Source organism: Caretta caretta, chromosome 11 (genome assembly GCF_965140235.1).
Source record: "Caretta caretta isolate rCarCar2 chromosome 11, rCarCar1.hap1, whole genome shotgun sequence".
Lineage (NCBI taxonomy): Eukaryota > Metazoa > Chordata > Testudines > Cheloniidae > Caretta > Caretta caretta.
Window position 1 is genome coordinate 78783760 of NC_134216.1, and position 24031 is coordinate 78807790.

The following is a 24031-nucleotide window of genomic DNA, read 5'->3' on the forward strand; positions in this document are numbered from 1 at the left end:
TCAACCAAAATAATTTGGTGAAATCGACATGAATTCACTAAACCTTTTGGTGTCACTGAATCTGCATTTGTGGCCAGAAATATTCCTCCCAGCGCTAGTCCCAGGTCTGCGCTGCTGTGTTTCTTGTTGCTGGGAAAGCAGCACAGTTCAGTGCTAAAGTTTGCGGCATAGTAGCTCTGTTGTGGAGGTAAACTGAGAAGAGTATCTGCCAGCTTTCTCCATTAACATACTGGATTCTTGAGCTAATGGGAGAGGATCCTTCCCTCATGTGGCTCAGGGAGGAGCCAACCCCTTTAACCAGCTCACATGGGTCGTGATTTGGGTCTCATTCTCTAAGGAGACTGAATCTGCACCAGTCTTAAGAGCACCTCTTAGTGACATGATCTTCAATTTGTATGTAGCTTTATATAATGGGAGCAGGTCAGCAGTTCAGAAAACTATATCTCAGAATGAGAGTGACAGAATTGCCCCAGCCACCCGGACCAGCTGCCCTGGAGTGGTGCCCCACTTTGCCCAGGGCACAATCAGGACAGGTGAGGTTGAATGAGAGTCAGTGTTTGAGGCCTAGAGCTTCCTCACCCTCAGAAGAGAATTAGAAATGGGACCTTCCCACACTATCAGCAGGTGGGCTGAGTCTAATTGGGGAAGACATCGCTGATTGCCCGGGTAAAAACCTAGGACACTGCAAGTCTGGCAGCGTAAACCCGGCGATGACAAAAGTACATTTTGCAGCGACACTGCTGTTGAGGAAGCCAGTTCTCTGAACCAAACCAAAGAGAGAGATGGCAGAGAGAATGTTGTCCTTGGCTCTCAGATGAAGTGATTCACCGCCATCCACTTTCCTGTAATTGGCAGCCTTTCCACAGAGGACTTGACTTGAATCCGTTTTTTTACAAAAAAGCAAGATTCTAGCCCTCCTGGTGGCAGGGAAGGGCTTGAAAACATGCGCCCGAAAGGCTCAAAACCTAGAAGGGTGAATAAACAGAGTGCAAGGAGGATTGTTTTTTAGACTCTCATGGTTTGTAAGCCAGTCTCACCATTCGGGGGCCTGACTCCTGGTTTCTGCACACTGGGGTCTGGCAGTGCTGCTGGCCCTTTGAAAGGAGTCTGCTGTTTTCTAAGAGTTATCGGAGTTTGACTGAAAGTCACCAATGAATGTAGAGCAAACCACAAAGGCTATGTCAATTTGGGCCTGCTTAGCCCTTCCCAAAGTCAGTCGGCACCCTGCCTTTGACTCCAATGGGAGTTGGATGGAGCTGCTCACCAGCAGCAGTTACAACACATTCCCAACAGAAACGGAAAGAGTCTTCAGACAAGTTAGAGTTACAGCTACCTGAGAGACTTGCCCCTCTGCGTTTCTCCCTCCCGCCTCGGGGCAAACCAAGCCCAGCCATTTGCAACCCAATTCAGTGCGGGAAGCAGAGGAGCCATTTTCCAGCAACACCCGCCAGCCAGGTCTCAGGCTTCCAGTGCCAGTCAGTGTGCCTCCTGGGAACTGTTGTTTTAGGGGAAGCCAAAGTGGAGCAGGAAGCTAGTGACACCCCCCGGTTACCAGTGAATCAGGTTTAGATTAGGACCAGCTGTTTGTAATAGGTGAAGTCAGAGACTGTGTGTGTCCGTCCTAGTTCTGTATGCTTCTTAGCATGCCGGTTAACCCGTCTTGTCACTCAGGCCTGAAATTTTCACTCCCATAGATGGCAACCAGAAGCAACACCTCTTGTGCTGTGACGAGAAAAGCTCGGCATTATGTCACAGAACCTAACGGATGCCCTCACTTCATGTGTGAGTGCCCATGCGCTTAGCTTCAGCTGGAGCGTTGCCTTTCTCCACCAGGCTGACAAAAGCCATCCTGGTCCTTTTGACACTTGACTTGAAACTGCAAATGTGGGTTACTGCACTCCCCAGTAAAAGGCTTTCTGTTCTCTGCAGTGATGAGGAATTGTCATGTGCTCTCCCCGACCCACCTTCCCTTCCAGATTGCGTCAAAAGTTAGCGGATCAGCTTGGCCTGGGGTTGCAAGTACTGCACTCACCTTTCTCCTCTGTGTCCCTTCATTGGAAGTGTTTCCTGTTGGAAGTTAAGCTGCTGTCTACACAGATGTTACCTGTGGATCTGAGTTTAGCGATATCGTACTGTGTAGTTAGATAGTCTGGGGATTAAATTATGAGCATTGTGTTTCTTTTTGAAATGCAGCGTATAAGCTCTTTGTAAATAGTCATTAATAATGTTTATCTGGCTGCTTCTGCTTCCTGCTGCTGAGTGACATGAAAAGGGAAAGATCTGGCTCAGTGTGTTGTTGGTTTAATAATTCAAGTTCTTTGTATAGAAATATCCTTACACGTAGTATTAAACCATCACCCAAGGAAATCTAATTCCATTCCAAATATCCTTTTATTACATTCATGTTGCAGGATAAGTAAGGTTCAGGTTAAAGCCATAAAACAACCCTACAAATTGAGACAACATTGTAAAAATAGTTTTTTACAAACTCTTGGTCCAACCCCCATCTCACACTTATGATTTGTACAGTACTGGAGGTTGTTGGAAGTGTGAGGGGGGTGATCCCTGTGTTACTGGGAGTTCATCACTTGGAATGCAGGACTTCCCAGGAGTCCAATCTATGATATAATTTAAATACATCCATGTTAAATGCTGATCAATTATTATTGTCCTAAAAATGAGGCAAAAATTTTCTTAAGAAAAGAGAACCTCAGAAAAACGCTGTGAATTCCCCACCCCCCTCCCCGCGTGTCACCATCAACACAATCAGGCTGAGATGCCAAGCGTTTGAACTCTGCCCTCTTCCAGCGATGTATACCTGCAGACCATTAATCCTTCCGTCACGAGGGCATCAATGTACCCCAAACAGGCATTGCCATAATGCTGTGAAACACAGCGAGTGGAGGTCATGTCAGAATAGAAGCGGGGGGCACTCATCAAAGCTACACATTCCCAGCTAACCATTTTGAATTGTTACAGCGGCTCCCATCAGAAGGAGAACAAATACCTGATTGTGGTGACAGATGGACACCCCTTGGAAGGGTACAAAGAGCCATGTGGAGGACTGGAAGATGCTGCCAATGAAGCAAAGCATCTGGGAATCAAAGTGTTCTCCATTGCCATTTCTCCTGACCATCTGGTATGAATTGCTCAAATGTGGCCCTTGTTATCGCCTAGGTATTTCATAATTGGAGTGGAAAGGAATATAATTAGAAACAGGATATTACTGAGAGGAGTCAATTAATCCTCTCTTTGATGCAGAGGGTCCCATGACTGACAGCAATTCCAGGAAGGGCAGCCAGTGAGTATAAAGTTTGAAGCTGGGGGGAAAAAACGATGATTAGAAATAAAGTACCAGTGGAGCTATGCCAGTTGACACCAGCTGAGAATCTGGTCCAATGCCTGTAATTAACACAGAGGGTCCCAAAACAAACTCCTGGATCTGACACCCACACATTAACTCTGGGGAAACTTGGATTCCGCTCCATAGCCGAATGTTATGATTGATCCTATCTCTACATTCGGCTGAGCAAAAGCGTCAGATCCCAGCAGGCCCAGACACTGAGATGAAATTGAGGTATGACACCTTCTGGACCATGCTATGCAAGATGGCAGCGTATGCCAGCTGGGAAAGAGAGACGCAGACACAAGGCCCAACCCCAGCGACTTTTAGCATGCTATGCTTGAGCCAGCTAGTGCGAGTCTGTCTCCCCACACTGGGAGACTCGTTCCTAGCTGAAGTGTAGATGTACCCAAAATGATTTAAAGATGATCAAGCATGTCTGGCTGATGGGTCCTCCTAGAAACAGGGGGAGGTTCACGGCCCAGGGCAAAGTTCAGCTGGCATTTCTAGTATGTAGCTTGCAAGGCTAGCCCATTTAGGAATGCCATGAAGTTGTGTTACTTGAGTTAATCATGGATGGAAGGGCACTTAGGAGGCATCACAGCTCCTGATCTCCTTTGAGTCCAGCCTTGCTGCTTTGTTGTTGTTTTACCCCAGGAATCAAGGCTGAATGTTATAGCCACGGACAACAACTATCGGCGCAACTTCACAGCAACCAGCCTTGTACAGTTTCCGGTAGATACTGACGGTACAATAGAAACCATCATAGATATGATTGTGAGTATTCCCTTGCTCTTCCCCTCCATTGCTCCTGGCCCCCCTTCTCTCCTGTCTACCCCAGCCCACTGCCGCGGGGTATTTGGCCACACTGTTCTAAAGGGGCTCATCAAATGTTTGTATTGTTTTTGCTATTTCAGAAAAAGAATGTGGAACAAATGGTGAGTCTTGCGTTCTCCGGGCTTTTCACTTGTGCAGCAGGGGCCCACTGCCCTCTCCAGCTGAACGTGTTCCCTTTCTAGCCCCCTCTCCTTTGCTGTCTGAGTCAAGCTGGCTCTCCTATGAGCCGCGATGAAAGGCAGAGCTTGTTCTCACTCCATCCTACACAACAGTGAGCCCAGAGCCAGGGCCATTGGGCTATCTTCATCTATAGCCCAGAGGCAGTAAAGGGACGCAGCGTGACTCCTCCCTTCCAGGCAGTAGGGAACAAACTATGCCAGGCCTGGAGAGCTACCCCTGAGCCTTTTCTGCTCTCCAGGCCCCGCAGGGGTAGGCAGAGCTTTCGCGGACATGCCTTGAAGTGTCCTGCCTAGCACAGTTCAGCTCTCGGGGGGAGGGTGCGTGTGTAGCTCTTCTTATTCCTGCTGGCAAAAAGTACAGTGTGCCCTCTCTTAGCATTTGTTGCTAGCTTCTAGCAAGTACCCAGTGGGATGGAGCTTGGCCACGCACCCAGACGTACAGTGCCGTGCCCCCTAGGGTCTGGTGCGTGCAGCTGAGCATACTGGGGGAAGAGACTTTCGGGTATCTTATTATCACATCAGAATAACCCGGACTCCCTGTATAGGGAGAGTGGCTAGCCTGCAGACTGGGGCACGTCAAGGCTCTTCTTGACCTTATAACAGCGTAAGTCGCCGTCGGGCACTGCCTGCCTGGACACCTACAGTCTGGTCCAGCTCGCCCCTTCCTGGGTTTATGGTGGTGGGAAGATGATAATTCAGTGTTTCAGTTTCTGCCCAGGTTAATTGAGGTAGCCCAGCCCCTCCATGTCTCTAACATTGTGCTTTCTTCTTCTCTCTGGGCAGTGCTGCTCCTTTGAGTGCCAGGTGAGTTGGGCGCGACTAGCCCTCCATTAGCTTGCATTGAATACATCTTTCTCCATGTCTGTGCACGTTTCCCTGCTCTAATCATTACACGTTTTTTGCAGCCTGCTAGAGGGCCTCTGGGACCACCTGGGGATCCAGGATATGAGGTCAGTAAATAAACGCACCCAGCAACTTCCCTGCCATGGGAGCTGAGGCTGAGATGGGGTACACCAGAGCAGAGATCCAATGGAGGGACGTGGGGAGGCCACTGGACAGGGATACTCATGGCATAATCGCCATCTGATTTGTGCTCTGCCCTGCGGCCTTCCTGAGCAAGGCTGCCTCGGTCAAGAAAATATAGATTAAGGATCTAAGCAGAGAACAGTACCTGTGGCTTTAACTTCATGCCCTTTTGTTAGACCACCCTCCCCCCAGAATCACTGCTGTCTGAGAGCTTACAAGCCAGCCCTCCCTTAGCCCCACAACACAGCTGCATCCTCCAGGCAAGAAGAGCTGGGATCCTACCCAGATGCTATTCACACTCCCAAATGCCAGTGGTGGGCCATGCCAGGCCACTCCTCTCCTTGGAGCTGACACTGGAGTCCTGTGACAGCCCTGTCACTCCCCAGGGTCAGCAGGCAGCACTGAAGCTGGGCCACCACCCCAGCAAGGCTCCCAGCAGTGGGAAGTAGAAGAGGGGGACAGTGTGAATGGAACCAAGGGGGGCATGTGTTGGGATCACAGCTGTGCTTTCCTGAGCTTTAGGAGAGCTAGGGTGGTGGTGACCCTCAACTGAACACCAGTCAATCCATTGTGGCAAGCCCTGTGACTCCTGCAGCCACGCCGGCTCACAAGAGTTCCCCTTCCACACGGTCTCTTAGCCGTACATCACTGGTTTCTATTTCAAAGGAGCAGAAGTCAGACTTACCGACCAGTCATTGCCAGGATCACGTTCCATTGCCTGCGGGAAAGTCAGCGCCATGTTTGCTTTTCTCCAGTCTCCCCCTAGGCTGGGGTGGGAGATGACACATGAGATTGGGAAATAAGGAACCAGTCATGGGGAAAACAGGAGCAAAATCCTTTGGGCCCATTGGCTACAGTTTCCAGTTTGCTCAGTGGACCACACTGTTCTCTCTCAGAAGCTCTAGAGATGTAGTGAGCTGGCCTGCCCGGAGGTATCGCTGTTTATGAATCAGGAAGCTCCTCGTTGGTGAGCAGCCTGTCACAGACCCAAAGCAAATGAAGTCATTTGGTCCTAGACAATAAGATTAGACACACATCCAGCTGATCAGAAACATTAAGCTAATGACAAGGAGCATGCCCGGGGCCACCTGTCCTTGCAGGAGAGTCACTCCAGGGAGTTATGCTGGGGATGAAATTGGATCACTTGATAAAGCTACATATAAATAAAGATTGTGTCCTACATTGATGAATGTTTTGTGTTTCAGGGGGAAAGAGGAAAGCCAGGTCTTCCCGGTGAGAAAGGAGATGCTGGAGAGCCGGTAAGTAGGGAAGGACACACAGCGCTTTGACGGGGGAGATTGAACCAGAGGCTACGCTTTGACCCTTAATGGCTCGTGTGAAACACTTGAGAGCCCCTGGGACAGCACTCCCTTGTGGGATGGGTCTGTATGCTCACCTTCTTCTGGGCTAAGTACATGTGGGATGGCGCTAGACAGTCACCTTGTTCTGGGCTAGCTTGTTGCATTCCAAGAAGACGTTTGCAGGTGTAACGTTCTGTTTCAGTGTGTCAGGTACGGTGAGGTTCACACTAGCATGCTGCGGCACAGGCCTCGTTCGCCTGGGGCACAGGGCGGTATGTTGCTGGTTTTCCAGTCAACTGTAGCTCTGACCAATAAGTCTGTCAGTCTGTCCTGTAGCTCTGCCCAACACTGGGTGAGCTAACAGGTTTACAGTGTTCAGAGGGGTAGCCATGTTAGTCTGGATCAGCAAAAACAACGAGGAGTCCTTGTGGCACCTTAGAGACTAACCAATTTATTTGGGAAAGCTTATGCCCAAATAAATTTTTTAGTCTCTAAGGTGCCACAAGGACTCCTCGTTATGTTGACAGTGCTAGCTGTCAATGGTCCATCACGGCAGGAAATATGATGCCCTGGACTCCAGATAATAAATAGGATGTACCCTGTTACATGAGAATGTCCAGTCTGCTAGATCATACTTTCCCTTATTGTGACCCATCTGGAATTTTTGTCCTCCTTCCCCCACCTCCTACTTCTCTTGGGGACCAAGACTAAGGGGTCTTAGGAAATAAAATCTCTGCAGCAGCTGTCCACTAGGCCACTCATACCTGTGGCTTTCTGGTTATCTTCTCTGCACAGACCCAGCCTGCTGGGACGTCCTGGCCACAGTCTCCAGCGTTGTTAGGGAGTAAGGACAGCCCTGTGCTGGCCAACCAGGAAGCAAACCAAAGTAGCCAAATAAATATAAGAGACGGATTGGTAATGACAGGCCTTCCCACGGCCAGTGGGTCAATCAAGAAAACCCAAGGCGGTGCGGAGTCTGAATCCCTGACCGGCCTGAGTCTGAGCAGAAATGAGTTCCAATGATGATGCTCTGTTTTGGTAGTAGCTGGCCTAGAGATTGCTTTCACGTCAGCTTCTCTTCAGGGTCAGGGGGGTTTCATAGGCAGGTCTATGTTTGGGTCCCACGCTGGCCACACAGGAACAGTTCAGAGGGAAAAGGTAGATGGTAGCGACATCTGATTGGTTACAACAGAATAGTAGGCCGGCCAACGAGTGCTCTCTCCCCGCCCGCATTCCCAGTCAGGGCCAAAGTGTTTCTGTGGGACACCACGGTAATGGTGCCGAGAGTGATGACAATGGTCTGATGACTCAGATGAGGAGCCCTTCATCGCCTCACTGCAAACTTGTAGCCAACAGGCTTCTGAGTGCCAAACCCGAAATAACTAGTTTTCCTACAGGGTATTTCTCTGACTCACCCATCCCATGGATGCCCGCCTCACTTTGGCTCTGATGCGCCTTTCCCACTATAGACAGGGCAGTGTTACAGAGAGGTGTTTAATCTGCTAACAGGAGGAGGAAAACATCATTTTTCCTCCTCCCCTTTTTAGTAGGTACATTTATTTTTGTAGGTGTATTTCTCCCACACCCATCAGTGCACAGTCAGCTTGTGTGTTTTCAGCTTGGAAAACATGTGACTATATATTTTCTTCTTTGTAGATTTTTTCTGAGACTTAACTTTCATCCCAAACGACACCTCTTGTAGCTCTCAGTTTCCCCAGCCCTGGAAAGGACCTGATTTTCAGATATTCACATGGAGAGCTTTAAGGGGATGAATGCTTCCTTACCTTCCCAAGGAAGCAATTAAGTTTCCTTTAACTTTCTGAGATGTTTAGATGCTTGCAACATAAATGTTAATGAGTACTCCCTGTGTATTGGTATGTGAAGAGGAATTGCTCTGTATTGCACTGGTAAAGTTTGGATTTGAAACCCAGCAGCAAAATTTGCACTGAAATACCCAGCGTAGATGTGGCAGAAATGAATCAATTTGTCTTCACTTTCCTTTGTATTTGCTGATAAGATTGTAGCCCAGATGTAGAGAGGTGGGTGTTATGCGGACGATGAAAAGTGCAGCTCAGTTGAATGAAGTTCTGAAGTGGACAGAGATATTTCAGAAACATGATTTTTGGTGTGTGGGTTTTTGCTGAATTTGTTTTAAAACCTAGAAATAGAAAAACGTCATAAATAGAGAGAACTTGAATACCATCTTCCCCTTATATGTACATAGTATGCTGCTGAACAGGAGGAGTGGTGGCTAGCTATTTCCTGCTATAAAGGTTCTAATGTGTTTGGGTTTTGTACCCTAGGGCAAGCAAGGTGACCTGGGACCCATTGGCTACCAGGGGATGAAGGTATGTACAATTTTCTTTGCAGTCTATTGGAGGGTGATGAGGAGTAGTAGCATCATCATGGCATCTTAGAGCTGTGTTTTGACGCACACTTCGTTGTCTCAGTTTAATCGTTGTCTTTCCTTTGTTGTTTAGGGAGAAAAAGGCACTCGAGGAGAAAAGGTGAGTATGGCATGCAGTGTGCAGTCAGTGGCCTTTGCCAGCCCCACAGGTTTTGCTCATTTCCCCACACAGTCTCCTGTGACACCTTCCCCCTTTGGCAGCATGACTAGGCTTTCTCCTGGAGACTGAAATGTGGCCACTGCCAACACCATGTCCCGCGGGACGGGGGGATCCATCAGCTACGTTTATCTACCTTTGTGCTCCTTTGTCAGCTTAGTGAGTCTATGGTTGCTTCTCTCTCACACACACACACTGCTGCGGGTCACTGGTTTCCCCTCCTGACGCTCACACCAGAAGGGCTTACCTCAGGGGAGTAAAGAGAAGCAGGTTTTTCCTAGGCGTGGCAGGACTCAGACCCTGGCTGATTCAGCCCTAGTGGGGTCTGCATCTCCAAACATTGGCAAGTTGAGTGTGGGCGGTCCAGCACCACAACACAGCTGTGTATGTTGTCCTCACAGTCCAGCAAGGCAAGGCCAGAGGGACAGGCGCTCTAGGACTCCCCACTGTGGAGTCAAGAGGGACTGGGGCTCAGAGAGCTGTAGTCCAGACTGATGATCCTTTCCATGAACTTTCAAGCCTAGCATGCTGGGCATTCGCCCACCCGCCATGTCTCCCCTCTTCTCCAGCGCCCGGCTAGGAGCAGCAGGTTACCCGGGCAGTTGAGACAGAGACAAAGTGCTATGGACAGGCGCTGGAATATGCACCAGAGTGAAGTGTTACTTTGAAACACCAGTTACCCGCCGGTGTGAATGTGTCCTTCCTCCCATTAACGAGGGGAGGGGGAAAGCCCTGCCTCCTTTACTAGGGAAGAGGCGGGCCAACTTCGAAGGGGAGCTTGCATCCTGTGTCTCCCGTCCTTCCTGGTCAGCTGGGCCAAGCCAACGCATAGCCCACACGTGGCCGGGAGGTGAACATGACCTGTCTGCTGTCACTAACCTCTCCTCTCCTTTCCGGACAGGGCTCGCGAGGATCCAAAGGATATAAGGTCAGCTGCTGGGATTTTCCTATGACTTGGTGGGCTCTGGCGGGGTGGGCAGTGTGCCGGAAATGGTTTCTACACCGTTCTCTTGTTTCTCTCCTCCCAGGGGGAGAAGGGCAGGCGTGGCATTGACGGCATAGATGGCATGAAGGTGAGTCTCGCGCTTGGGGCACAGCGTGCCGGGAGCGCTGTCTCTGTACGCTGGTTATCATAGAGACACCTGTGGGCCGGGAGGCTCTGTTTGACTCCAGGGCGTTTTGGGCTCCCCATGCCCTCAGGGGTGGGGTCCTGGCACAGAGTGATCGGGGGCTGGGTGCAGGAACAGGCATTGATCTTGGGACCTGCGGTAAAGCCATACAGCTACTGGGATGGGAGCAGCCAAGGAAGGGAGAAAGGTGAGGCAACTGCCCAGGCCTGACCTCCCCCCTGACAGCACAGGTCCCATAGGAAGAAATCTGGCCTGAATCCAGCTGGGGATCCAACTGCTCCGTGTGCTGAGGGCTCCTTTCTGGACTCCCAGTGAGGGGCCCGTCACTAGGACAGGGCCTGGGCTGGGTGTCTCAGCTGTTCCCCGCCCCTCTCAGGAACAGAGTGCTCCCGGCTGTAGCCAGTTACTGTGCAGCCCATCACAGCTGTGTCTGGGCACATTGCAGGACGTAAAGCAATTCATCAGCTCAGTGGCCTGTGCCCCCTGGCTGGCCATCATCAGTCCCAAACTCCCACCCCTGGCTTGGGGATGGAGCCCCTCCTGCTGCCTTCGGGGAGGCAGGAGTTCCCCCAGGACTCCCTCCAGCACCGCTACCAGTAACACCCAGTTTTATCAGCAGCTGTCACCTCTTCCTCTCCAGTGGGGAGAGGGGCTGGCAGCTGGGACTCGGGCATGGGACTCCTGCCCAGTCCTCCAGCCAGCCAGTGCCCCTCTGTGTGGCCCCTAATCTGTCAGGGCTCGTCAGCGGAGGCTGCTGATCTGTGGAGGTGGGGTCCGCAGCTCCTACTGCCTTCACGTCCCATGGGCGTTGCCTGCTCACGTAGCATGATACTCATTGGTGGCCTTTTCCTTTCCTTTGCCAGGGGGAGAGTGGATTTTCTGGATTGCCAGGCTGCAAGGGATCACCAGGATCTGATGTACGTATTGGCTGGTTTGCTTTTCGTTTCAATAACAAATACAGCTCGATGTGGAGAGTGGTGGAGCCTAGGCCTGGGAGCCGGGCAGACTGGCAACCAGTCAAAGAGAATCTCAAAGTGGGGGGCCTCTGGGTGCTGTCCCAGCGGGGGGCAGCGTGAGGCATGATGGCCTTCCTCATCTACTGCATAGGACCTGCGTGTGCTGTCTGGGGCCTTGAGAGAGCAGAAAAAGGGCTTTGTTCCCCCTTTCCCCGTTGAGTTGTGACTCTGATTGGCTAAGACTTCCCCCCTGCAGGGTATGGGGTGTGGTTGTTAGCCATATTTGGGTCTAGCTCTGTATGTCGCATTCAGGGCACTGGTCAAATTGGGCTCATTTAAGATGATATTCACTGGAGCAATCTGAGATTTGTGACCAATGTGAAAGCCCAGAAATCACCCCAGGCAGACTACAAAACCTAGCTGCCTGTGACAAAACCTCCTCTATAGAGAACAAGGAAGTCTAGCATGGCCTAGTCTTCAGCTAGCAGAGCACGAGTGAGGAATGACAGGGCAATGCCTAATGGGTTTATTGGCACTGCAGTGCCAGTCTCTGGCTTTCTCCAGAGCATAAGTCAGGTATCTGAAATTCGGCCAATCGTTTGCAAGACAGCAGGAAATACTGGGTCACCCAAGCTGCTGGACGGTACAGGGGGTCTCTTCCGCTGAAGGGGCAGAACCCCTGCCAAGTTTTGTAATGGAGGAAAGGTTTAACGGTCTCAGCTGCACTGACCTATGGCCATCCTTACAGCTGTTAGAGATTTGAATGTGCAGGTAATTCACATGACTAACTCCCTCCTATCTGCGGTTTTCTGGACAGTACAGTAGTAGTTGTATAGGAAATTCCAGGAGTAACAAGGGTTTTCTGGGGTGATTTGGCAGCTTTTCACCCATAGGTCCTCGTTGTGTGGCTTTTCGGTTTTGAAACCATTATATATAGGCAAATCTGCAAGCTGCTTTGGGTGAAATCCTGGCTCCATTGAAGTTGGTGGCAAAACTCCCATTGATTCAGCGGGGCTGTATTTCATACTTTGTATCTTTGTGAAAATGTGGTTTGCTCGTGGTGAGAACCTTGTTATCACGGTGTGGCTTGAAAGAAGTAATGTGGAGTGTAAGTTTGTCTGGGACTTTCTATGACATTCATCACCACGGCATCCAAGTGGTTGGTCAACATTTTCAAATGTAAGCCTCAATCAAGATGGGCTGATATTCACAGCTGCAGAGCATCTGCATCTCCCTTTGATTTTAGCTAGAGTAGTGGATGCTCAGTGCTTTTGATAACCAGGACACTTTACTGAGATGACCAAAGGCCTGATTCTGCGAATACCTATGCTTGTGGGTAAAGTTAGTCCCATGTGTGAGCATTCGCAAGACTGGACACTAAATACTGATGGATTAAGGTCTCTAACTTTAGGGACTTAACTGAAAATTTTGACCTTAGAGTTTAATGTACTAAAATCAACAGAGAACCCTGACCGCTAAACAGAAATAGTCCAGCTAATCCTTTGATTATAGTGGAACCTCCAAAGGAGACGATTCAGTCTAGCTATACCTCTGAAACCTGTGTGTATGTGTGAGTGTTTCCTTCCTAGCTGAACACCTTGTTTTGTAATAAAAACATGCATCTTATAGCACCTCAGATAGTTTGAAATTTGCCAAGAAGAGTAATTTTATTAAAACAAAACTTTCAAAACCTAAGGCCTGAATAGTCCGATGTGCAAATCCTCTGCCTTGACTTTTCAGGTTACATCATTCATCACTCAGGGGGTTGTTATTCCACACCCAGTGGTCTGCTTTTCTAGGAAGGGTGTTTCAGTGTGTAATACATTTTCATTTGCTATACTTTAAATGTGAGTATTCACCCAGGAGGTGTAGTCCAAAATAGGATCAAAACAGAAATTTTTATACATACTCCACTTGGTTGCACTTTATACAAACTGTGGTTTGTGCAGTTTCATTGGTGTACAGGCAGATTAAGTAATTAAAGGAAATCATAAAATCTTCTCTGACGAATGCTTGGGAAATGTTCAAGACAGAAACAGTGTAACTAGGGCAGATCTTGATTCATTCTTGTGTTTTGGATACGGGTCACCTAAAAATTGATCACAAAGGGGTGGGGAATGTATCCGTTCCATTTGATGGATTTAAGGGGGTCAGGACCCCATTTTTTCTAAAAATTGTAAAATAACCACATTATTATAGCCTTTGCCTGTTCATTTCTGTGTGCCAAGTTATGTCAGTCTCTTAATTGTTCCATTTGCCAGGGGTTAGATGATCAGCTATTTCCCATCTTTTCATGGCACAGCACATTCTGCTTTATTGGCATTAATACAACATTCAAATTTAAACATTTTCACTAGAATCCACCAATGAGGCTCAAAAGTGGCTCTGCTTTAATTTATTTTTAATTTCAAAAGCAAGTCAAGGGTTACAGCATTTTATAAGAAGACGCAGTGTCGGAATGTGACTCTCACAACCCCAGAGATACCTAGCTCAAGCATACTTTAAACTTCCTCAATCCATCTGTTTCTGACTAGTTTACTTATCCACCTCTCCATTTCGAGTCCCCAGAATGCGATAGTTTAGTTTAGTGACGCTTGCGATGTTTGATTTTGTGCATATGTTGACAATTGCCTTGTTTTTAATAGGGATTACAAGGCCCTCCTGGACCTAAGGGAGATCCCGGTTCTTACGGCCGCAAAGGAGCAAAGGTGAGCCATGAGTCACACCCAGTATTAAATCAGCCATGATACATCTCTGTCAATGCTGTGGGGGCTGCAGGCCACTCTAAGCTCTGCCCCTGCTAAAGGTTAATGCCGGGAGGATGAAGTGAGAAGCCAGGAGGATACATGTACAATCCAGCACAAGGGAGTTGGAAATCATGCTCCTATTAACAGTAGATGGGCGGTACTCGCCTTGTTCTCTGCCTGCCATGTGGACGGGGATTTAATTGTTTAACAGAGTGCGAGGTGTCACCAATTGTTGTGAAAGTTTCCTTGGCAAGCAAATCCGTGTCCCAAAGTGAATAGAAATGCTGCATCTCTTACTTGGTTAAATTCAATTTGCAGGGCTACATTGGGGCAAACCTCTGGTTGCAGCCAGTGGAGCTGTAGGTGCCCAGAGCAGACCTGTGATACCCAGGGCTTTTCTCTCTTCAGGGCTAGGAAAGTCAAATGGTCTCCATTTTGCGATTGCCCTTTTTTCTTCCATCGATCCATAAACTTCATTATCATTAAAGGATAAACATAAATACCCTGCCACAGCCCAATGGTATGTCTACTCAGCGGTGCTGCCTTTGTGGAGTTCTGGAGACCAGTGAATCCAGCAGCTGAATGTTACGCCACCTGGTACGACAATGAGCCCCAGCATAAGAGGCTAAGTGTGTTAAAAAACACACCAGTCCTGGCAGCACCCAGCTAGCAAACAAGGACATTCCTTGGTCGAGCAGCCTTGGAAATGGGGCGTAGGAGCTGCTCAGTTGTTCATCCATCACCAGTGTCCTCATGCTGAAATGCACAGGTCACTGGCCACCAATAATAGACGTCTGTCTAGATCAGTCGTTCAGACTGGTGATGAACACAGTAAAACAGGTGTCTGGAGAGCTGTGCAATGGAAAATGTTATCATGGCATTAGGCCTTGTAAGTCTAGGTAATAAAAAAGAATGCTACTGGCTGACACTGGGTGAGTTCTAAAAGGGCTTAAAACTTCAGCCTAAACACAGACTCCGGGTTCAGACTGTACTGTTTGTAACTCACTTTGGAAAGGCCCAGATTGGCACGGACTACTGGGGCCACCAAAAGGTTCTTAGAAGTTTACAGGGCATCATGTTTCCTGTCAGAGGCTTAACTGGGCCGCTTTCAGCTCTGTGGCTCATGGCCCTGTGATTTAAAGAACAGAAATGTTTCCCAGCAGATGAATGTGCAGCTGCAAATGTAAGGGGGATGCAATTTTGAAGCCCTGATATCATACTTGTCCCAAGGCTCTCCGGGTTCCTAGCAAGTTTTCACCAGCATGTGCTGAGCTGTTTGCTGTGCAGCTCTGAGGGGAGTCTCCGAGCTCCCTTTAATGGAATGCCTGCAGGGCGCAAAAAGTGCTCACCTGGCATGTGGCAGTCTAATGCTGCCGTGCTTTTCATGAAGGGTAGTCTCCAGACCTTTGTTTCTGGAAGGTTCACACCATGGGGGCCAAGCCAAAAGAGAGACTGAAGAGTTGTGTGAATGTGGCGTCAACTCCCAACAAGAGACAAGGCATTCTTGGAAGACTGAGATTAATAGTTTTGGGCACAGCAGTCAGAATACATAGGCCACTGCGATGCATCACTTCCTCCGTTAGTGTTATCCGCTTCTTCACAGCTTTCCAAGCGGCCTGAGATAGTAGCAGAGAGCACAAAACAGTTCAGAATACACACAAGCAATCCCGGAACACCATGGGGCAGAGCAAAATGGATGCAGGGATGCAGAAGCCTCGTGGTTTCATAAAACCATCTCCTCATTTCTAAGATACCTTCCTCCTCTGAGAGGTATAAACCCAGCCACTTCACAGCCTTGACTGCAGACGGCTCAAAGTGGCGAATTCACTTTGAGGTCAGCAAGCATGTGGGTAAATCTGCCGGGCTTAAATCCCTGTCATTGGTGCGGAGAGGGCCCTAATGATCTGTTACCCATGGCTGAGCTCTCTGTGGCCAATGACAAAAATTGGTCTGACACTTGAAGGAAAAATGGCTTTTGGTAAGAGCTGGGAGCTGGGTCTAGTTGCTTGAAGTTTGATACAACTAAACTCCAGGGTTTAAGACGGACCAGTGTGAGCTGGGAGGGGTGCTTCGTATTTATAACACCCTTTATCTTTTATCAAGGGAGAACCTGGGGTGGATGGGAAACCTGGCAGACCTGGGAATGCTGGAAACTTTGGAGACAAGGTAAACCACCTTAGCAACCAGACTGCCCTCAGTCCCTGTGCTCTATCCCTGTGCTCTGCCCCTGTTACTGGTGGCCAGAGCTGCCATGTAACTTCCAAGCACCCATGCAGGGCAAGGGCAGTTCTCGGCCTTTGCTCTCTGATTTCATCTAAAAATTCAAACTGAAAGAAAAAATGAATTGTTTTTTTTTTCACAAACCCCGGGGGGAAATGTAACAGGATGTGCTGGCAGTGTGACCAGTGGGGAAATGTTTGGTTCTTTACGCAGCTCCTCTTTGGGTCCAGTGGTTAGCTGGGGGGAGTCTTATCAGTGGGGCTATATGGCCTGGCCTTCATGCCCAGAATCCTTGTGCTAGTGTGTTGCTGTCCTCACCCGAGGAGCTCCATTACAAGTGAGTGAGGGTAAGCCCGTGCAGAAGTATTTACAACAGCAGGGCCGTAACCAGGAGGGCTGGAACAATTTGTGTAGTGGGGGTGCTGAGAGCCATTGGACCAAACTGTAAACCCGGGATAAGGTGGGAACCACTTCAAGCCGGGGGGTACGACAGCACTCCTAGGTCCAGCACCTATGGCGTTAACCCTTTTGATCAGAAAGAGAAACGCTTTCAACCGGCCGATTTGCTTTCTCTGGCGAATAGATCGACTGTGTAGTCTGCTGCTGTGTTACTAGTGGACAGCTAGTTTGTTACTCCAAACCCCCGTGACTGATCTTCTTTTTCTTCTGTCTGATCTGCCTGTTTAGGGACAAGCTGGAGGTCCTGGTGGCCCTGGAGAGAAAGGGGAGTTGGGGGATGAGGTGAGTCACATGTGCGCCTGGATTTGGCTGATTTGATTTGCTGGCACTTTCAACTGAATTAACACTGCTTTTACGTCTGTGTAGGGAGCTCCAGGCCCAGACGGCCCACCTGGAGAAAGGGTAAGAGCGCCCTGCTATACTGTACTTCCGGGTCACAAGCCATGGCGGGAGGGGGTCCCGGGCATGTCTGGGCTTGGCTACCCATCAGAGGGGCTGAGGTAACGGAGGCGTGAGCAGACAAGCTGGGACCGGCTGAAAACGGTCGGGGAGCCCTCCAAGAGCCTCCTTTCCAGCAGCTCCCTGCACTTAGCCTGCTCGGAGCCCTGGGAGTTCTGCGGCTAAGTCATGCCGTTCTTTGGAGGGTTCAGGGGCGACCTGGGAGTGTTTGTTTAAAACCCTGCGTTCGAATCTGTCCCCAAGTAACACTGATGGAACAGGCCGGAATCTGGCCATACATTCCTCCATCGCCTCATTTAGAAACCGATTCAAACCGAGGTTAACTCTCCTCCTCTCCCCACTGGCTGAGCAAAGGGCTGTTTCTAGTTTATGTATTGCTGTGTTCGTGTGTTGGAATGGTACACACTTAATGCAGTTATAACCCTGTGCCCCATGATCCGCAAAGCCGAGGGAGCCAGTCTGAAGTGCGGGGTACGTTGTAGTCGCTCAGAGATGATAGTCTAGGAACCATGGAAATCTCTGCACAATGAGCTGGATTATTCCTCCAGTGGGAGGAGGCTCGGGGGGAGGAAATCTGTGGAGACCCTCCCCCCTCCCCCCTCCCCCCTTTATTGTTCCATCAGAGGACAGGGGTTTGGACCCATCTCCAAACCTGGTAGATATCCACGTATGGGCGGCCTTGCCATCCTCACTGGGGCCCTGTGCTCTGCCCTAGCTGTGCCCCCGCCCCCAGCCCTTGTGCAGAGCAGATTCTGAACGAGCACTCTGGTTCTTTCTAAACAGGGAGGCAATGGAGAACGAGGGCCACTGGGCACCCCCGGCATTCGTGGGCCCAGAGGAGACAAGGTAACTACTCGCGTGCACACAGCTGTACCTCGCTCCTGGCTGGCTGGGCTCGGCACACCTGCTTCGGCACAAAGGCACTAACCTGGACAGGCAGGGAGCTGAAATGTGCTCCCAGCCTCCAGCCCCCACCGGACGGCTGGCCAGTCCTGCAGTGCTGTGCCATGCCAAGCTGCCGCTGACTCCACTGGGCGTTCCAAGAGCCACAAGGCTGCATACCCGGGGCCCTGCTGCCTGTCACCTACCCAGCTATCCCTGCCGTGACTGTCAGTGCCAGCATGCACTGCCATGGCCGTCGCTTCAGATGGCTGCAGCGTTAGACTCCCAGGGGACAGAACCAGGGTGTGGGGCAGGGGCTGTGCAAAGCTGGCTTCATGTCCCTTCATTGCTCGGGCGTTCTAGGCTCCCAGCCCTGCCCAGCACAGCTCCGTAGTTCCCAGGGGAATGGGGCTGGGGCAGGCAGAAGAGGAAGGTAGTGATGTGGTAAAATTCCTCCATCTGCAGCATTGGCTCCTCCATGGCTACTTGTATGAAGTGAGCTACCTATTTCCAGGGGGGCACGGCTAGCTGGGAGGGAAGGAGGCATCATATTCCCCTTCTGGGGGGGCATGCCTTACCCGCTAAAACCCAGGGCTGGTGACAGCTGCTCAAAGGCCCAGCTACCCCCATGCACCTGTGGGGCACTGCTGAGGTGTCTGGGTATGTCATGGGCGGGACACTCCCCCCGGCAGCCCCACAGAGCCATGCTGGCCGCTCCAGAAGGTGGGATTCATGGTGCAGGTGATAGGAAACGCTGGCCATGCGCTCTGCTCCTGCCCGCCCCATCTCTGGGAGAGGAGAGCACTGTGGGAAGCGACTGTCACAAAGACCCCAGCCATGTGCAAAGCATCCCCCACCTTTCCCACACTGGGATGGCTCACATTTGTCATGGTTTGGGGTAGGTAACGCCCGAACCTGTCTCGGGCCCAGCCAACCTGAACCTGACCTGAGAGTGTTCAGTCCTTTTCAGACCTGACCTAATACCCCCCTGAATCTGTATCAACGATGTGCCTCATCCTCGGGACTCGGCCTGGTGCTGGCTGCCCACTCCCCAAGCCCAATGCCCACGACCTGTCTCCTGCCCTGGTGCCCCGCTCCTGCCAGCCACCACCCCCAGCTGCGCTGTGTGTCCTGAGCAGCAACTCATCGTCACACTCACTCCACTGCACCCAGCCACTGCCACGCCAACCTCACAGGCCAGGGAGGGGATTGGAGATGACCTGAGCCGAGCCCAGCACAGCTGGGTTGCTTCCCAACATGAGCCGAGCCCGACAGGTGTAGTTGGGCCCCTTTGGGCCCAGGCTGGGTTTCAAGGCTCTGAATTGAAATCCCTCTCAGCTTGGTAATGGTAGCCTTGAAGGAGGCCGCTGAGAAGCTGCTCTGGTGGGAGGAACTTGTGGCTAAGTGTAGAAAAGTCTCCGTTCTACGTTGCAGTGAGGAGCCAGCCTGGGGCAGGAATGTTACTGCAACCCCCAGCTCGGAGCCAATAAGTAAACAATGACCATGTGGGAAAGAGCTTCCCGAAAGCAAGGGAAAGGGCGAGAGAGATGAGCCACAGCCTTGGTCTGACTCTCCATGCCCTTCCCAGGGGGCTGCGGAGCCAGCTGACCGGCTGCATGCATGGCAGAGGTGCTAGGAAATAAACGGCTTAACGTTTTCTCACTGTACTAGCAGCAATCCGGCGTTCTAGCTTCATGAGTTCACCGCTTCAGAGCTATTTTGAGGGCGAGTCTCTCCCAGCGGTGCCGGTGTGCAGGCTCCGGGGACGGGAGACTCAGCAGGGAGTGGGTGGACGGTGCTGATCTGGCAGTGGGGAGCAGGAAAACGTGTGTGCAGGAGAGGCTCCTCTTTCATAAGGGCTTGAGCGCCTCGCATGGGCTGGGAGCCAGCAGGACAGTATCCGTGCGTCTGCCGCGGGGTGGCTCATCCAGCAGGCTCTGCCCAGCCCTGGGCACTCTGTTGTCCAACACCAACAGGCTGCAAACCCTGGGCGCGGGCACAGGTCATGCCAGGTGGGGGGGGTGTACAATTGCCTCGAGAAGCGGCGGTGGTGAGGAATCAGAACAGCACCTGCAGGACGTACTGTGCTCGCTTGCCACGGATGGATTCCCATCTGTCCAGCCCTGTTGCCCACAAGATGGCTATGGGGCTACCACAGCTGCGTTTACGAGGCAGCCAGCTCGCTAGCTGGGCCGTGCTCCCCCCACACGCTGTAAGAAAGGCCCCATGAAACCCCCTGTGAAGCGCCAACCCACACAGTGCGCAGGGTCAGACCTGCCTTCGGTGGAGCTAGCGCCCACTCACTTTGCCCGCGTGGCTGAGCCCCTTTAAAACCCAGTGCAAAGTAACCTGCTGAAGCTTCCCATCTCCACGTGCGCACGGGGGAGCAGGTCTGCACCAGCAAACTGACCGCCTGCTGTGTGCGGTGGATTGCTAGTCTGGTGATAGGGCGGGGGGGTCTTTCAATCAAGCTCCTTTGTTTTGCCCTTAATCCTGATACCCCGGCTCCTTCTTCTGCCCCAAACCTAGGCTCTAAACAACAATCCACTTTCAACAGCTGAAGTCACCAAGTGAGTCACTTCCCAAAGGCCCTGTCCATCACCCATGGCTCTCTGTGCTTCTCCTGGTCTGGGTCTTCTGTCGACCCCTTCCTCTCCCATGTCATCGGCCAGCGCTGCCGCACACACCTTGGCCCTCTGCTTTGCAGCAGTAGGAAGTACTCAGCAAGTGTAGGATCAGCCCCACAAAGCCACAGGGAGAGCCAAGAATTCCAATGTTAAGCTGCTGCATCTGATCAGTATGGTGCGGTTTGCTAAACTGGGCATGGGGGTCGTCTATCCATGCAGCAAAGAGCTGAGCAACTCCCGATGGGCTGGGCAAGCCATTGCCCGTGGTTCTGACTGGCAGAGCATCACAGCCAGGAGGATCTCCCAAAACCTGAGCGGATTTGCCAGCATCTTAGGCCCATCTCTTTCCCTCTGCCATACGGCAGGGAGGACAGCACGTGTGTCCTGAGGATGTGACAGTGGGGCTAGATGGACAGTGGATGGAGGAGTGGGGCAAAGGCTGCTAAAAGCCATGTGTGCCCCAATGTGGAACCACTCCCAGCCCCTCTGGGAGACTCCATGTGATTCTGAATGTGCCCCATTTGGGAAGGTGGCCCAGCTAGAGGGGGAATAGAGGAGTTATGGGGTAGCTGCCATAAGCAGCAGGCTGCTTAGGCCAGTGTCACTCATTTCTGCATCAACTCTGCACTCAGAGGCGGAAGCCACCTGATGAGAGAGCCAAAGGTATCCCAGCAAGCCAGTCCTGCTACCACATGGAGAGGGGGCCTTGCCTGTGGGGGGCTATGGCTGGTGCATGAGCGGTCAGCGTCCATGGGGTCAGGGCTGGGATTTCCTGCTGATCCTTAGGGCCTGGGCACTTGCCATAGAATCGTAGCAAGGCAGGACTGGAAGAAACCTTGAGAGACAGGACCAAGGCAACCTAGACCATTTTTGAAAGCTGTTTCTGCAGCCTGTTCTTCAGTGATGGGCATCCCACCGCCTCCCTGGGAAGCCTGGCCCAGAGCTTAGCTGCCCCGGCAGTTAGAAAGTGTCTCCTAGTGTCTAACCTAAACCGCCCTTGCTGCAGGACAAGCACATTACTTCCTGTCCTACCTTAAATGGACACTGAGAACCATTGTTCACATCCTCTTTATAACAGCCCTTAACACACCGGAAGATTAAAAACTTGCCTAAAGCATGGCACACAGATCTGGACACATTACTCCAGCTGAGGCCTCACCAGCACAGAGAGCGGGACAGTTACCTCCCATGTCCTCATACCACTCTCCAGTTACTCTACCCCAGAGCTTAGCCTTTTTCATAACGGCATGGCATTAACTCACGTTCATCTACCCCCTAGATACTGTTCAGCGGTACGAACACCTGGCCGGTTAGTCCCCCTTTTGTAGTTGCGCATTTGATTTTTCCCTACTAAGTGAAGTGCTTTGCACTTGTCTTTATTGAATGTCATCTTCTTGATGTCAGACCAATTCTCCAATTTGTCAGGGTCGTTTTGAATTCTGCTCCTGTCCTCCAAAGTGCTTGCAACCCCTCCCAGGGTGGTGTTATCCGCACATTTGATAACCATACTCTCATCTCCATTATCAAAATAATTAATAACAAATGATGAACAGTACTGGACCCAGGACTGACCCCTGTGGGACCCCACTCGAAACAACCTCCCACTTTGACAGCAAACCATCGATAACTGCTCTCAAGTAGTCGTGCACCCACCGTGCAGTAAATTTATCTGGTGACATTTCCCTAGTTTGCTGATGAGAATGTCACATGGGACTGTGCCAGGCTGCTGTGCCTTGCCAGATGCCATGATGCCTTCCATGAATAGGTCTAGTGCTGGGCTTTCCCAAGAGACTTAAAGATCCAGTTCTTCCTGCCCTCTGGGGCGAGCTAGGAAAGATTTACACAGCTCTTATCATCTCCACCAGTTAGACATGGTAACTTATTTCTCATATCACACCTCTGTTATCTAGTTACAGAGGCTGGCTGACAGCAAGAGAATGCAAACTGGTATGCACCCTGCTGCAATGAGCATTGGCACTAGAAGCCGTGAGCGTGGCAGAGATCTACCTGGCGTTATAGACATGCAGGGTGGGGCGTGTACAGAAAAGCACAAAGGAAACTCCGTGGGGTTCTCTAGTCCGGCTTGTTGTTGGAAAATGCCAGAACTGTAATTTCCTGTTTACATATTGTGTCCTGGGAACAGCAGGCCCACTCTCTGTTGTTTGCAAGGCAGATGTTCATTAGAATGAAGCCACAATAGTGCTTTGGAATGAAACTGTCCAGAAAGAGGCAGAGGCGAATTTCCAAGGCTCCGTTCTGGCTCGAGGGATGAGCGCATTGCCAGAAACATCTCCATCAGTATTCAGGACCTTCATACTGTTACAGTTTATATTTACTTCTTTACGCCCTATGGAAGTGTCTAGCTAGCAAACAACGGCTTTGTTGCTCTTCATTTTATAGCCCCCCCCCCCCCCCCCCGACCCTTAGCCATTAGGCAAGGTTGTAAGTAAAGTATAAAAGTGATGGAAGATTTATCTGCTAGTTTTTACCATGTGCCAATGCTTAGCACGGCACTGCCAGGCTGAGGGAATGCAGGGCTCAAAGCAGGCTATGGAAGCATGGAAGGAGAAGTGGAAGAGTCGAGATTCCCATCAAGTGGGCCTGATGGTAGGGCCGGCAGATCTCAGGGCGGAGGCGAGTATGCACAGTGGCTGTTGCTGCCGGGCTCATAAGCACACAGCTAAGGGACAATGTGCTGTGCGTGGGAGAGGAGCTAGCTTAGCGTTGCAGAGAACTGGCTATTCGCCTACGTGGCTCTGAATTCACAGTGAAACCTGGGGGATGAGGCATTTCCTGACTGTTCAGAGCTACATGTTGCAACTCCTGCCAGTCTCCTTTCTTGGTGTGGCATATATCCTGAGATTCAGGGACGGCCAGTCAGCACGCAGGGATGGCACAGTTTCTGGGCTTTCTCCATAGTGTTCTCCTTTATGCAATGCTCTGCACTGTGGTTAGTCGTGGGGGGTCTGACTTGCAGAGCCACAGTGCAAGGTTTCCTCACTAACTGGGCAGTCTGGGACTCCCTGACACTGGCCCCTACCACAGAGCGCTTTGAAAGAAGCAATCCTGGGCTCAAGGTTTCAATGCTAAACGCACATCTGCCCATGAGTTTCCATTCGCAGCTACGCTGAGCGGGGCTCTCCAAAGCAGGACAGAGAGACATCCAGCTCCAGCACATCATCCGTTTCAGCTGTAGGAAAAGCTCTGAAAGTTTAACAGTGCCAAGTTCCCAGGAGAATCCCTGCTTCCTGTGTCCAGTCACCACCTCTCAGCCCCATCTCTCTCCCCGGCTCTCAGCGAG

General features: G+C 51.0%; 1 protein-coding gene across 1 annotated transcript in view; it reads left to right on the forward strand.

The window, feature by feature from the left end:
- COL6A1 (collagen type VI alpha 1 chain) overlaps window positions 1-24031 on the forward strand; it is a 69694-nt gene that overhangs the window by 11636 nt on the left and 34027 nt on the right. Inside the window, exons 4-19 of the mRNA XM_048869366.2 lie at window positions 2980-3139; window positions 4001-4120; window positions 4261-4281; window positions 5143-5163; window positions 5265-5309; window positions 6591-6644; window positions 8990-9034; window positions 9167-9193; window positions 10152-10178; window positions 10279-10323; window positions 11244-11297; window positions 13982-14044; window positions 16187-16249; window positions 16991-17044; window positions 17129-17164; window positions 18005-18067. Coding sequence (XP_048725323.2) covers window positions 2980-3139; window positions 4001-4120; window positions 4261-4281; window positions 5143-5163; window positions 5265-5309; window positions 6591-6644; window positions 8990-9034; window positions 9167-9193; window positions 10152-10178; window positions 10279-10323; window positions 11244-11297; window positions 13982-14044; window positions 16187-16249; window positions 16991-17044; window positions 17129-17164; window positions 18005-18067 — 898 coding nt within the window. The remainder of the gene's footprint in view (window positions 1-2979; window positions 3140-4000; window positions 4121-4260; window positions 4282-5142; window positions 5164-5264; window positions 5310-6590; window positions 6645-8989; window positions 9035-9166; window positions 9194-10151; window positions 10179-10278; window positions 10324-11243; window positions 11298-13981; window positions 14045-16186; window positions 16250-16990; window positions 17045-17128; window positions 17165-18004; window positions 18068-24031) is intronic.